The following is a 15,808-nucleotide window of genomic DNA, read 5'->3' on the forward strand; positions in this document are numbered from 1 at the left end:
CTGTACTCAGATGTTCTGGGTGGGTCTGTCGTGTTGAGCCTCTTCTCTCCTCAGTCCTGGACACAGACCCTGTTCTCTCCTCATGGCCGTTTCTCTGGTGAGATGGGCTCGCCCTTGTTATCCTCGAGGCCGAAGGGTCTTCTGCACTCACCAACACCGACTCCTTCCAATGACGCCTGGAAGGAGAGTCTACTCTGTCCCCTGGAGCACCAATCTGACAGAGAGAGAGACAGGAGGAGAATTAAAACATTTCAAGAGTCCATTTTATTAAAGCTGGTGTAGGCAGTTTTATTTTGGCATCACTGATCAGAAACCCTATAATAACCTGTGAGCATGGACTGAGAGTAAACTAAACCTCTGCACCTCCTCTTGACTCTGTTTTCAGGCTTTAAAAAGGTTAGATTGTGATGGAAGACTTTGGCCAATAACAGGTCATTTCAGAGACAGGGCTTGACATCATCAAACTTTCTTTTGCTGCCATTACACAGGTTAGACCTGTCGCCAGCCCACTGTGACACCCAGTGCTGAGGGGTTTGCACTGGCCAAATTTGAGCCACAACAGCAGCCGCCTTCAAGTCCATCTCCCAAGCCTCTGCCCGCTCTCCCCCTGGGGAAGCAGCCCAAAGCTACAGGGAGGGAGACTGTGGGGTCGCTACCTAGCAAATTCTTGTCTTATCTGTGGTCTGATAAACAGACAGAGAGAGCAGGGCAGAGAGGTGAGAGCTGAAGGAAGAGGGTGTATTTTCAAATTCTGCCATTTTTTTTTGCCCTTTCCAGATTTCTGCCTACCTGCCCCACCTTTAATGACTATGTTTAATTTGATTATTAATACTAATCTTGTACTGAGTTTGTGACCACCTGGAGGGCCGAGTGATTAGCTCTACTAGCTTGCACAGACGATCCACATGTACAAGCATATGTACACGGGGGTTGCAGAACACACATTCCTGCTGTCAGTTTTACTGATCGACATTTAGTAGTGGCAATGTGCCAATGTGCCAATACATGTAGCAACAGTCCAGCAAAAGACGGGGAAGAAGCAGAAGAAGAAGAAGACTCACTGGTGAGGTACATATGTAAAACTAAACCTGTGCGATGACCAGAGGTATAAGACCAGACAACCTGAAAAGGGTTGTAACAGGTGGCTTAACACCCATTTGTCTGCCTATGCAGGCTCAGGCACCGTGCTGGAGTGCCAGCTTTAGACTCTAAGGGCCACAAAGTCTGAATCTGCATTAGACCGTTTCTCAATAAATATTTTTTTTCCATCTCAGTCACTTCTGAAACCAGTAAATTGTACATATTTGTTATGCCACAGTATTTTTGAAGTTTTTTTTTTAACTTTATTGTAATTTTTCTGTTCTGTATTTACGTTATTGACTGTTGCAGTATTTTTCCATTTATTCTATTTCCTCTTAATATGTTTTGGCAACAATTAAATCGTAGGCAACTGGACTTTGATTTTGTCTAGAAGAATTTTTGTCTAGAATTTTGTCTTCTAGACAAAATCAAAGTCCAGTTGCCTACGATTTAATTGTTGCCAAAATGGAATTGACCTGGATAAATGAGAATATCCACAGACTTCCTCTTAATATGTTTATTATATGCACCAAACACTGGGGCAAGTTCCTTTCAAGTGAAAACTTACTTGATAATAAACTTTATTTTGATTCTGAGTGTCCCCTAGTTTGGTTACTTTCCTCTGTTTTAAATTTAAATCGTTCAGTTTCACACTGTACACCAACTCCATTGGTCCAGAGCTCCGTTGGCTAAGATTAGCAGTGATACTGATCCTACGTGCGAAAGGTGTAAACGGTCTTCGGGCATTCTACATTCTATGTTCCGGTCATGTCCACGACTATTTAATTACTTGAATTTAATATTCAAAACTTTTTCAGCAATGGTTGGACAGCTGGTTGCCCCATCTATGTCCACAGCAATATCTGGAGGAGGCCTAACTCCTCTAGATGTTAACTTTAGTAGAGCCCAAGCAGACATTATCTCTTTTTGTTCACTTCTAACCACTACAGTACTCACCTCCAACATATGGACACTGGATCAAGGATGTTATGTATCATTTACAATTTGAGAAAACCTATTGTTTTATCAAAGAATCAACTGCTCGCTCATTTGCCACCTGGCAACCATTTTTAACTTTTGTGGCAAATATAGAGGCTGCAAAATTGTAATGAAACATGCTATACTCCCCAACTTGTGTTGCACAAGTTGATTAATTTGTTGTCATTTTCCGTCTTTTTTCTTCTTCTGTATTGGATTTTCTTTGACTGGTCTGGCTTTCTCTGTTTGCTCTTGTGTCGACGGGTGGGTGCGGTGGTCTTTTTGTCCTTTCTGGTTCTGTGTTTGTTTATTAACTCTATTGAATTGCCAATAAAAATACCTTGTTTAAGAAAAAATTGAAACCTTAAAGGCAAAATGTAAAACAGGGCGGCTGTGGCTCAGGAAGTGAAAGGGTGGTGGTTTAATTCCTGGCCCTTGCAGTTTATATGTTGAAGTTGGTCGTGCTCCAGCGCTATGTTGGACAAGACACTGAACCCCAATTTGAAGCCAAAAAAATGAATAAAGGAAGTGACAAAATGTTATGTTCAGGATGTGACTATAAAGTGCCTGGGGATGTACTGAGTGTAATATACTGAGAGATATTTAAAAAAAAACAACTTTCTATGCAAAGTAACTGTAAGACAACAAGACATATAATCATAATAAGATTCATCAGGTGACATGCAGATAACTTTCTACTGTCAATGCACTGAAAAACTGAGACACTCACTTCTGTTGGCACTTCATGGCGGCTTGGAGAAGGCAACGGCGACAGGCGGATATTGTGTTGGACCCGACTGTTGTGTTGGACTCGACTGTGTTTCCTGGCAGACAGGATGTTGAAGGTCAGTGTTATACACTCTGAGCACCGTCGCCTAGACCTAATGTGTCAAAAATGTCTGCAGCCTTTACCTTTCAAACGGGATCTTTTTAAACTCAGACTCCTTCACATAATCAATCACCTGCTTCTGTGTGCGCCCGCTGCAGAGACAAGTACAGGAGAGATGATAATGAGCTATTCTGGGAGAACCGTTGTAGACTATTAAGTGATGGTGAGATGCTGCTGTGTGACTGCAGTCCTGAGAGACAAAGAGCTTTATGATGCAACTCACCTGAACCTAAAGGAGGAGCCTCGTGTGAAAAGCACCGGCTTAGGCTTGGGCTTAGGTTCCTCAAAGAGGCGGAAGAAGGCGTGGTATTCCACACAGATCTTCCAGAATATTTTACAGCAGTCCCTGCTGCCCATCAGAAACTCCAGAGTGTCCTGATATGAACTCTGGGGGACATAAAAACACAGCTTACATAGCCCAAAGCTGATGGATTTTGTATTTTACACAGTGAGATTCAGGGACGTGACTTACATTTAGATCTGGCCTCAGCTTGATGAGGAAACGTTTCCTCTTGAAGCTCAGTTTACGCACTTTAGACCAGTTGAAGGCGTTAATCTTTGTGTGTCCCTGCAGGGATGAAAAACAACCGTTTTACTTCACGCTTTAAAAAACATAGAACATTCTTACCACCAAAAGATCTACTGTTTTCATAATCACATAATGCAGACAACTAATTACATCACACCACCACATGTTAATCTACAAACTTGTGCGGCTGACCTGAAAGACCAGGACACCGGTGTGAGCCACAGCCAAGCTTAGCCTCGTGCCCTCACGATCCTTGGCAGGGTGGAGGCGAATCCCATACATCTCCAACCTGCGTGCCACTTCAAGTAAGTGATAGTCTGATTCTGCTGGTGTTTGACCTCTAGTAACACAAAACACAACAGTAACACGTTAACCCTTTGAACTCTGCAACAGAAATCATCTGCCTGTGGCTACATTGGTATTTTTGCTTATTGTGATGTCATTTTTTGGAGCATCTTCAAATACTTCATGTTTCTAAAATCAGCACAACCTCAGTTTAAAGGGAATTTAAGTCAATAAACCATGATAATTGATAACAGGATTGAAATTGTGTCATAAATTACAGAAAAAAATACAGAACTTAGACATGCTTTTTTGTCAAATTTTACAAAGTAAACACACAAAACAAATTGATCTAAAAGATTTCTAAATGTAGAAACATGAACAAAATATCTCTAAAACACACCGTAAGTTATGAAATAAAAACAGGAGAACTGTCGTGATAGTAAATTGTAGTATCAAAAGTATGAAAAATGTTGTCAAAACGCGTAGATATCCCTGTGCTTAAATAAAGGATTTTTAATATTACCACGGAGTGCCTCGGACTTTTCAGTTTGGACTGCATTTTTGAACATTTTTTGATACTTTCAATTTGCTATCAGGACGGTCCTCCTGATTTCATTCATTCCCTGTCTTTGAAGAGCACCTGAGCAACTTTCTGTCTCCTGACAATCTTGACCCAGTGCAGCACTCACTATTTTTCTTTTTTTACACACCATAAGTTATTTGAATTATGTACATTTTAAGTTTTTCAGATATGCTCATTTTTATAAACCAAGTGCAAAGGCGATTTGAAGATTTATCCTATTCCTTTGACGTCACCAAGTTTTTGCACCACACGTAAGGTAGCATAATGACATCATCACAAGTGTGCAACATGATGACAAAGAGGACCTTTCTGCTTCAACAAGAAGGAATACTCTAGCTACTGAAAGTAATGATCTCCTGCAGCCATTATGAGGAAATACCAGCACCACTGCGCATTGTCACCATGTCACCACATGCAAGGTAATGTAATGACATGTAATGACTTGATGACGTGGAAAACAGAAGCCTTAGCTTTCGGTTGCGAAAAGCATGAATGTTCTGGTAATTATGGTTCTTATTTTATATCAGTTGAAACAGGATCATTCAAACAACCATCTCCAGCGGTCGCCCTTGGGATGTCTTTGTCTTATTCTTTTAGAGAATAAGGCTGGCGATATTCTATATTTTGCTTACTGTCAACTACAGACTGGGCAAGACTAGGAGATTTTTCATATCTTAACAAATAAAAATGTGAGAGATTGGCGGATAACGAGCCTTTTTACATAAAATTCACAAAGTAAACAGGAAATAAATATGGATAAAGTCATGGAGATGGCATGAACACGGACGCTACATGTTACATCGCAAGCTGGAGGTGAGTAAATTCTGGGTTGAACCCCAATATTCAATGAGGGACCACTGACAACAGAATATCGGACTGTTAATATTGAAAATGCTGAATATTTATGACCAGAATGGACTTCCCAGCAGACTGGGGGATGTAAGAAAAACACCAGGGATGCAGAATAATATCAGCACATCATCTGCATCTTGGTTTTAAAATGAACTATCAGAACCAGTCAACATGATTTTCCTTGTTTTGCACGGTGAATGAACATCACATATATTGAATCTCATGTCTCCACCAGCTGATGGGCCATTATGTTAAGTATGCATGCATAATATGGTGTTAATTCCACAACATAAGAGACTTCATGATCACTAAAATTAGATAGGGAGAAGTGGATATATCGATATTGGTATCAGTTATTGTTAAAATGAGTTGTTACATATCGGCATATCAGATATTAGCAAATAATCCAATATCGTGCACCCCTTAAAAAAAAAAAAAAAAACACTCTGAGTATACCTTAAACCACAGGAAAATCTGGCAAGATGATCTTTAAAACCATAAAAAAAAATCAGGGCTTTGCTGACGATCGTCGGAAGAGGGGAACTTGGCCCAAAATTCTCTTGATTCTTGTGTGTATCCAAAACAAACAAAGAATTCATGCAACTAACATGAGTTGTTTGTGTGGCTACAGCCTGATAGAATGTATCCATCTGTGTTGTACATCGTCATTGTTGTCCAAGGACTACTAATCGCTGCACTGGGTGACATATTTCATCATGACAATGAATGTGGACACTGTAGTTTATTTGCGTTAATCCTTTATACATTGTCCTGCTGCTGTAAATACTCCACTGGGCACCAACTGTGTATTAATCCATAGCTAAAAATAGTCCTCAACAAATGCACTTTAATTATGTGTTTGTCACAATCACTATAAACCACAGTGCCCGGATCTTTTAGGACATCACTAAGCCTTTAAAAAAAAGAAAAGAAACTATATATTTTTGATGTGTTTTGAAAGATTTAGAATAATTGGACTTCTGGGGCTGAGCGCCACAGAAAGAGCATGGAAGTGAGGAAGTATTGAGTGATAAACTGGCTCATTATCGGTTTTGGTGTTCTCTGTAGATTTGTTGACATTAAGAAAAATATACAGAATAACAGTGACTTTATCTTTAAATTTATATACTGGTGTTGTACAACAGTGTGTTTTAAAAAAGGAGACTCAAGTAGGAAGGGTGAATTAAGACACAGCAAAATGAAAAAGACTAATCTTACTTCCAGGTTTTAACACTTTGACTTTAAGTGCAAACTGTGGCATTCATTATCCTTTCAGCACATTTTTTAAACAAATAAATTAAATCCTGGCTTATCGTCGCTCTGTGTGTCTCACTAATTGAGGTGAAAAGACCAAGTCTGAGTAGATCCAGGTTTCTAATGTTTATCAGAGTTTTTCGGAGCAGTGGTGGGAGGCAGGGGGAGGGGCTGCAAACAGTAACTAACTTTCCTAATTCTTATCAGTGGATAAGCCTTCCTGTTTCCTGTGTGTGGTGCCTAATAAGAGATTTAACTCGGCACAGCACCCAGCCAAAAGCGCCGCAGTTACAGTTATCAACTAAAAAAAGCCTTAGCCTTAGCAGTCAAATCTAATGGAGATTCTTTCATGTTGCAGACGCCCACTGTGTGTCCATGGAGGTGAGACAAGGCTTGGCAAAGCTCTGATTCAAATATGTGCGCTGATGAGAACATTTTGAGGGAGAATGGCAGGAGGAGATCTGGAATGTTTCCAGTAATATACTCACAGCAGCACACCAAGGCAGATTCCTCACTTCACCTCACACAAACTCCTGCATTAGACATCTGAGATTAGACTCAAAATCTGTGTTTTTAACCTACTAACCCAGCTCACAACTGCTGTATGAGTCATTTGGTGAGTTGGAGGAAGATTTCAGTCCTTTTTCGGGAGCACTGCAGCCTTTTGTTGATAGGGAAGTGGAGAAAAAGTATCCAGCTCTGGCCAGAGGCTCAGCTTACAATGACTGGCTTTGCTAAGTTGGTGTATCATAAAAACCTGCACGGAGCACTCCTGAGAAAGAACCCATTCATTCAATGATTTCCTGAATGTGTCACCTGTATAATAAAACCTGCCTGCAGGACACGCACAAGCTCTGAAACAACTGATCCTGTTCATGGGTGAAGGGAGTAAATGTTGCTCAGTGACCTTCTGAACGCAGTAAAAAGAAACTATGACTTGGATCAAAGAAATGCCGTATTTTAAAACATGTGCTCACCACATAATACTCCAGTTCCATAAACTCACCTATTTTTTGAGTGAAACTCCATGATTTTGTCAATCAGGGGCATCTGATCTGGGATGTAGTTGTTGTTGAGGAGATGTGACCGGCACTGGCTCTCCTCAAAGTCCCCAATCTCAGCTGAAAAGTTAGGAATAAGAAGGGAAAAAGTTCATGAATGAAGAAAGGTGACAAAGTAAAGGGAGACAAAAAAACATTAAACATCTTAGTAAGCCTCCAGAATAGCTTCAAGGGATAATTCAGATCTTTTGAAGTGGGGTTGCATGAGGTTATTATCAGTCAGTGTATTACATATACCCTTTTCCCTCCAAAATTAGCACATGAATGCAGGTTTTCAAAGGTGGGAAATCTTGTTAAAAATAGGTGATAGACTGCTTTTCCTTTGCTAGTAGACCAGAGCTGTGGACACAGCTGTGTTGCAGTCTGTCTTTCAGATATTTTTTTTTTCTGTTACTGGCATGTCACATTCAACGTCACGGACAGGCCGGAAAACAGGTTAGTAAACAATTGAAAGCAGCATGGAGGCCAGGAAAAATGTTACAGTGGCTACTTTTTTATATCTCTTACTTATTTAGTCTTTCTTTGACTTTGACCTGGGAGTATATGCCAACTGTAACCTTACCCATTGAATGCAAAAACCAAATGTTAGTGGGTGTTTCTGGGTTGTTTGCTCAGTGAAGGAAGGGGCTATACAGTCAGTGGTGTCAATGGTGGTCGGCACGCCCCCAGCTTGGAGAAGCAGGCATGAGTATCGCCATTGAAGCTAAGAAATGCACTGCTGTGTATGGGGACAGCAGTAAAACATATTTTAGCCACCTAAAGAAAATAAAACTCTTTAAGTGTACACTACATTGAGAGTATTTTTACTGCTCTACTTTGCCGTCAGACAGCACTTTATGATGGGTATGCCATTAACAGCTTCAGTTCTCCATCTATGCTCTCGTCAAAGCCACAAAACTCCATTAAGAAAAAGAGTAATTTAAGCTTGCTGTATACAGGAACTGCTGGTCTACCACTGCTTCAATCCCTTAACTTGTTTATCATGTGACTTTGGTGAATCCAAACCACCCCTTTAAAACACCAAAGTCACACAATAACACAAACTAAGAAACTGATCAAGATAGTGGTAGACCAACAGCTCCTGCGTTCAATGATGCTAAATTACTGTTATTCTCAATGGAGTCTGGCTTTGAAGAGTGCAACTAGGGGTGCACTGATCCAATATCTGGATCGAATATCGGCCCCGATATCATCAAAATAGGTGGATTGGGTATTGGAAAATGCAAGCTATACCTGAGGCGATCCTTTCCCGTCAAATCTATTGCGACGCGAGCTTCGTCATACGTCATGGAGCGAAGGAGAGAATCTGCTGTGTGGAGGTATTTCAAGAAACAACTGTGTAGTCATCAATGCCTGATGCCTCTAGTCTTTTCTGTTCTACATGTAAAGGTATATAGCTTTTAGGTCAACTATGGTATCAGATCGGTATCGGGTATCGGCTGATACTCAAAGCCACAGCATTGGGATCGGTATCGAAACTGAAAAGGCTGGATCGGTGCATCATCTCTAAGAGCAACATAACGGCTTTAGTTCCTCGACAGAACAGGCTGTCTGTGGTTGTGTTGTCATGATATGAGAACTTCTAACTTTGATACGATACCATAAAAAAATATTGATATTCAATACCATTTTCCATACCACGAGGACAAACTGACACTAAGGGCATAAAATTTGTCGCTGTATGCAACTGGAGCAAATGAGACGAATGACGAGGAGATGCACTATGGGTGAGCAAGAGGACCCAGAGCAATGGGGAGCTAGTAAGTAGCATAGATAGTATTGATACTGAGGAAAATCAGTATTTAAACCTTGTCAAGTATTATGTATCAATAAATCTGTATCCATTTAGGTGGCTAAAATATGTTCTGTAGCAGCACATTGCTTAGTTTCCATGTACTTCTGCTTGCTTATCCAAACTGGGGGCATGCTCAACCACCATCTACTGTATGATATACACTGACGTGAGTGACGATAAGCCAGGATCCTACACTACTCATACAACCCTACTTCTAATGATCCGAACTATCCCTTTAAATTGTCTTCGGCACTGATTCTCCAAGTCTCTGAACTCTGCTTCTCCAAAAGATATTTCCTTGTGTAATACTCATGATATTATTTTGTATGTCTACTGTACATACTGAACCAAAGTTTAACTGATCTCCATCATCATGTGTGATGTTTTTGATCCCTTTCAGTTAACGGACTGTGGCTCAGAAATGTCAGGTTATGAAAATGCTCAGCTATGAGGTTATACTGAAGCAGTCATACAAGATTATGTTCAGGCATCTGAGTGAAAGGTATCCATGGCAACACACAGATAATCAATTTGCAATGGTGCGCACTGTGCTATATGACAATGTTTGATGATAAGCTCTGTGTGGGGGGGGAAAAAAGCATAATGTGTCTTCAAAGACAGTTATCTGATTGGTCCATTCTTTGGTCTCTTGAGCTAAATGAGGAAACAGCCACGATGAACTTACACTGGATAATGTAGGAGACCATCAGCGCTGCACTGGTGTCGTTGCAGGTCAGACGTCCACAGGAAACATCCTGTTTGATCTGGAGAGCAAACAGGTACCTGGAAACAAACACAAAGAGTGTTCACACATTGAGCAGAGTAGATGTGGTTGTGGTATCAACAGGGTGTCTACGGATATCAGACACTTAAAATGAAATGCTTTCAAGACCTTTTTAAGATAATTCTAACCAAACGTATGACTGATTTTCCGAGAAATTCATACATCCCAGGTAAGCATAAAGGTACAGAGTATACCATGCAGAAGTGGGTTTTGTGAAGGACAATGGTTATTAGAGTGAGTTAGGTTAATCTACATTTTGCCAACGTGTAAGTGCAAGTGTAAAGTAAAAAGAGAGACGTTAGGTTCAGTTGTATGTTTAAAGATTTGAAGCATCAGAAATGTCTGATTTTCACACAGAAGAGCTTGACTCATTCTGACAAAAAGAAATTAAAAGATGGATAAATTAAATTGGGTCTGACTGGTAGAAAAATTCCCACACCCTTACATCTATGAAGTGTTTCTGTTTCGTTTAAATACAATTAGATAAAAATGTTTGTGGCAAACAGGACCTCACACATTAAATCTAAGACTATATAATGACTTTTGAGGCCTAATATTTACAGGGTTCCCACACATTTTTATCAATTAATTTTCAAAACTTTTCCATGACTTTTCCTTTATATTTTACGCCATTTCCATGACTTGATAGAAGTAACACTGGGCCTATAAAGGAATCATTGTGTGCATTAAAGAGGCTCTTACTTTAGTGTGCTAAAAAAAGCATTGCAGTGAAAACATAGCATGAAATATGGATTGAAATGCCTTTGTGTCTGCACATACAGTACCACATAAAGTGGTAACATTATCTGTCCTGGCAACAGCAGGCGTGAAATATGTATGTACGGACACTGGTTGTCTGTTGAGTTGCCTTTTGGTTGTCTTGATGCTTTTTTCTTTTAACAAGGCTGACTAAAGCCAGTCTGTGACACCAAGGGTCAGCATGCCCTGGTGCCTGCCCCTGCCTGCCACCCAGCGCACAACGCAGCCGGCCTCAATGCCAATCCCACACAGTGGCGACCTCATGTTATTAATTCGGGCTAAGCCCGACTGGGCCCCATGGTCTAAGGCCTGGCCACCAGACACTCATGGGCGAGCTCCCTTACCAACCCTCACCTATAGTAATGAGCTATGGGTAATGACCGAAAGAATAAGGTTGAGGATACAAGCGGCCAAAACGAGTTTCCTCTGATGGGTGGCTGGACTCAGCCTTAGAGAAACGGTAAGGAGCTCGGACATCCAGAGGGAGCTCAGAGCCGGAAGACCCAGAACATGTTGGAGGAATTACATATCTTGTCTGGCCTGGGAACGCCTTGGGGTCCCCCAGGAGGAGCTGGAAACGTTGCTGGGGAGAGGGATGTCTGGGGTGCTTTGCTTGGCCTGCTGCCCCTGCAACTCAACTTCGGCAGTTGAGAACGGATGGACTAGAGCGGCTGACCAAAGCCACTTCCCCCATTGTATACCAACATAAAATACTTTGGTTAGGGTCTTCCTCTCTTTTGCGCCATGTATTATATGTGTCATTCGAAAGCCATACATTATTAAATTTGAACTTCCCATGCATTTGCAGGTAAGCAAACTGCTGGCGCTTGCTAATTTTAATTGCTCGTTAGACATTTCCTGTTACCAATTGGCTGCATACACCCATCATGTGAAACTACAGATGTTACAACAGTCACTCAGTGCAGCACTAGATTATAAATTACAAATACAAGAAACAGATTTTGCGTAATATTAGACATGTTTTGGAATTTTTACGAACATATTTTAAACAATAACTGAAGCAAAGTATATTTAAATCTTTTCGAAAACATTCTGTTAATTCCAAAACAATTCCAGGCCAGAAGAATTGTTTTTCCTAATTTTATAACTTTTTGTTGTTGTTTTTTATGACTGTGGGAACCCTTAATTTATAAAATCCAATGGAAGACATTTTTTTGTTATTTCGCCTTAATATGATTTGACAGCTTTAGTGTGAAAGAGGGAGAAAACGGGATGACATGCAGCAAAGGACCATCAAACCCGCAGTTGCTGTGGCAAGGACATAGCCTTTGTGCATGGGACATCCGCCCTACCAGGTGAGCCACTGAGCACCCGGACAATTTCAGACTTTTAAAGGACCTGCAGACACCCTGTTTCAGGCGCCGGAGCACGATCAAATGAAACTCGATTAGAAACACCATGTACTGAATTCAAGCAGGGCGTCCAAGGGAGCCGCTGTAACTAAATTTCTGATTACATATAATGTACCCTGGCTCTTTCAATTTCACTCAAGACTTTCAAAAGAAGTTGGCACAGGTGAACATTTTGGATTCAGTAATTAATAAGTTGAGTGAAGTCATTTATGGAAGATTTACTGACTGTCTTGTGTTACAGTGCTGCTTCTCTTGGATGAAAGCCAGAGCAGGAATATAGTCTTATAAAAGGTATAGTAATAATTTTAAATAATGAAAATTAAGAAATAATTTAAAACACAGATGAATGGACCAGTGCGCATCCAAAAGTCAGAGGTCCATGGATAAGAAGTGTTGCCAGCTTTATCAAAGGACCTGATGAAACTGTGATGCCAAATGCATAGTCCTGCCATCTGACCTCATGATGGAGGAGTGCCCTCTTTGGCAGGAAAACCACATAAAGTACACTCTTTAGTAAAGGTGAGGTCTCAACCAAGCCTAACAGTACACCCATAGGAGTGGGACATTTACTTTCTGTACGCCTATTATTTATCCCCTCTGACCGTGAAAATATGCAAGTCATGAGCTCGCTCCAGAGAGGCGAGGAAACAGAAACCAGAAAATCATTAGCTCCACGCTAATCTCCAGAGGGCTAAATCAGAAACATGGCAGCCATGACACAAGTGCAAAGCTGAGGAGGGAATAAATCTTCTGGGGACCGGAGCACATGTTTCATTTATGCTTCTACAATCGCGTTCAGTCACAGCTGAAGTCGTTTACATTGACAGAATGTAAATAAATGCACATTTTGGTGCCAACTGGAAGACATGCCTGACAGAGAGATAAATAATGAGCTCAATAATGTGGAGAGGAGCTCACCTGGTTAGCTCCTCCAGGAGCTGGGCGTGATCCGGAGGGAAGAACTTCACAGCAAACCTCAGGATTGTGTGCTTCGGTCCTGTGTGGGATAGACGAGTTGTCAGTTTATTAGGTACAGCTGAATGCAGTCATCCTCGAAAATACCCACAAATCTGAATCAACACAGATCCAACAGCTATTTTTAAGACAAAACTAAGACATTCATGGAAAAAGATGCCTTGAAAAAACACATAAACTATTTTGAAACACTTACGTCTAAGCTGCTTGATGATGGGCTTGATGTGATCTAACCAAACCTGTTGAAAACACAGAACGAGAAACATCACTAGAGTAACCAGTGACAAGCAATAATAACTCTGAGACGTACAAGAAGATGCTTCATCTAGATTTCATTTCCATCCTCACTCACCATCATCTTCTGTTGGTTCTGAAACTCCAAGCCAAAGTAGTCACCCTCGATGAGGTTCATGTGGGAGCACACCAGGTCGAACAGCATCTTGCCTGAGGCTTTTTGCTGTGAACAGGAGGAAATGAAATTCTGGTTAAAATAACACTCGTCTGTATAGCTACCAGGGCTGAATGAATGAATCATGATATAAATATATGGTCCAGCCCTAATCGAGGCAGAATATTTCTATTGAAAATGTAGCAAATTTTGGAAATTGTGTAGTGTAGCATTAGTGTAGCCTAATCTTTATCGGCAACTGTCCAGAAAAAACAGGTTTAAACAGAATGAGGAGACATGGAAGAAAACAAGAATGAATATTTATTCAGAATTCAAATGTAAAGGTTATGAATCAGGCGTTGAAGCACTGTACTATTCAGTATAGCCATAAATACAACCATTTCCATTTTTTGTCTGAACTTTTGATCAGCAAATCAACGCAAATGATTTTTTAACCCTTTGAAACCTGGAGCGACATCATGTTTCTTTTGCTGCATTCAGACACCTTTCATCTTTAAACCTTTAAATCCTGAGCAAATTGGAGTGATTTCTTTCAAAAGCATGGGGAAAAAGGGCAGCGAGCAACTTGGTGAGAAATGTCCCACAAATTGCGGAACAAAAAAAAAAACCAGACTGATAAAATTATTTAAAAAACAAAAACCAGGGAAAAGGAAAAAGCTAGAGAAAACTATATTCGTAATTATTATTATTACATTTTAAAACTGTGTCACAGAATTATTTTAATTTTTAAGCACTCTTTTCAGGTCATTTCCTTGTTTGTTTCTTTTTCTTATTTCTAACTTTTTTTTTTTTGTTTTAATTTTCTCTTTTTACTAACTTCTCCCTAATTTCTTTGTTCATTTATTTTTTCATTGCTTCACTGTCTTCTTCCCATGTTTTTAAAAGACATCAAGCCAATTTGTTCTGGTTTGAAAGGGTTAAATGAAGGATAACCAAATTCAGGAAACTCAGATGATGAGGCTGACACAAAAAAGCACTGAGAAACAAACTGTATTGTAGACCTCTCAAACCTTGTGGAAGTTAATGTCACAAAAACAGATACAACTGTCTGCATTCCTCTGTTACCCTCCCTCCTTCCACCCTGGCATTCAATAGCACAGTGGGCCACCAAAAGCTGCTGCAGCTGGAGGGGGCTGGACCCCGTCTTTGATCTGTGTTTTCAGTGTCACTGCTGTCACTGACGATGGACCAGCAGCCTTTGAGGCTGACACAGTCTCAGGATGGGATAAAGAATCCGACCCTGACCACATCTGTCCTCACTTACCCCACATACAGTACATATAAACACTTTGAAAACCGACTTAACCGCCCACTTTCTGACAAATACTTGCAATGTGACAACACCAAAACCTCAAAAAGCCACCGCAACTCTGGAGCGAGAATGTTCCCATGGAAGGTCAAATAAATGTCAGGGATTTCCACTGAAACAAGCCTTCTGTTAAAGACGCCCCAAGGAGACACAGAGCTCTGTCAGGCACACAACAGGAGTATTTCTGCATGGCTGCTTCCTCGTGACTGGTCTGCACCAGTGCTGAGCGTATCACAGCTAGAGAATGTGTGTTTATAGTAGCCGTTCCCCACGGCTTGGATAATGATCCAGAGTTACGTTTCAAGGAGTTTCTCCCCTACTTTTGCAATAAAGGCCAGCGAGTTGCTAAGACACAAGCGACAAGAATTTTCTTCATACAGCTGAACTGTGTCGACATCCTCTTTTCATCTGACAATAAAGGCGTTTGCCTGCCTGTAAATCTATGTAGTGTTTTAAAGGCACAGAATGACACTGTCTGTGTTCCTATTAATGCTTAGAGAATAAAAACTTAATCTCTACCAGCTTAGTGTGAGGGTTTACACTTCCACAACTGAATCCATAATCCTCCCCAAACAAGCCACCCACCCTCACCGCTCCTCCTCGAGTCTGTCCTTCCTGTGTGTAGCACCACTATCTCTCTCCAGGCTGCCTCATGCAGTGCAGAGGGCATCCCACCACTGAGGACCAGCTGTTTCCATATGGCGAAGGCGCTGATGAGGGAGGCCACAAGGAGGCTGGAGGGAAAGAGGCCATCAGCCAAAGCACACTCCTTCCCATACACACGCGAACTGCCTCCTAATAGAGCAGACGAAACAGCCTCTGTATAAATTCTGTGTCTCATGTTTTCTGCAACGATTTCGACAAATGTGCTCCGTAGAGGCCACGGGAACGGG

General features: G+C 41.0%; 1 protein-coding gene across 3 annotated transcripts in view; it reads right to left on the reverse strand.

Annotated features, from left to right (window-relative positions):
* Positions 1-15,808, reverse strand: part of LOC125899600 (FERM, ARHGEF and pleckstrin domain-containing protein 1-like) — a 91,274-nt gene that overhangs the window by 29,056 nt on the left and 46,410 nt on the right. For all 3 annotated transcript variants that reach the window (XM_049594024.1, XM_049594025.1, XM_049594026.1), the window contains exons 3-13: positions 13,550-13,654; positions 13,394-13,436; positions 13,141-13,219; positions 9,992-10,089; positions 7,457-7,571; positions 3,669-3,816; positions 3,420-3,515; positions 3,171-3,334; positions 2,971-3,039; positions 2,789-2,882; positions 1-214 (exon numbers count right to left, since the gene is read on the reverse strand). In XM_049594024.1, the coding sequence (XP_049449981.1) occupies positions 1-214; positions 2,789-2,882; positions 2,971-3,039; positions 3,171-3,334; positions 3,420-3,515; positions 3,669-3,816; positions 7,457-7,571; positions 9,992-10,089; positions 13,141-13,219; positions 13,394-13,436; positions 13,550-13,654 (1,225 nt within the window). The remainder of the gene's footprint in view (positions 215-2,788; positions 2,883-2,970; positions 3,040-3,170; positions 3,335-3,419; positions 3,516-3,668; positions 3,817-7,456; positions 7,572-9,991; positions 10,090-13,140; positions 13,220-13,393; positions 13,437-13,549; positions 13,655-15,808) is intronic.

This window comes from Epinephelus fuscoguttatus, linkage group LG13, assembly GCF_011397635.1.
Source record: "Epinephelus fuscoguttatus linkage group LG13, E.fuscoguttatus.final_Chr_v1".
NCBI lineage: Eukaryota > Metazoa > Chordata > Actinopteri > Perciformes > Serranidae > Epinephelus > Epinephelus fuscoguttatus.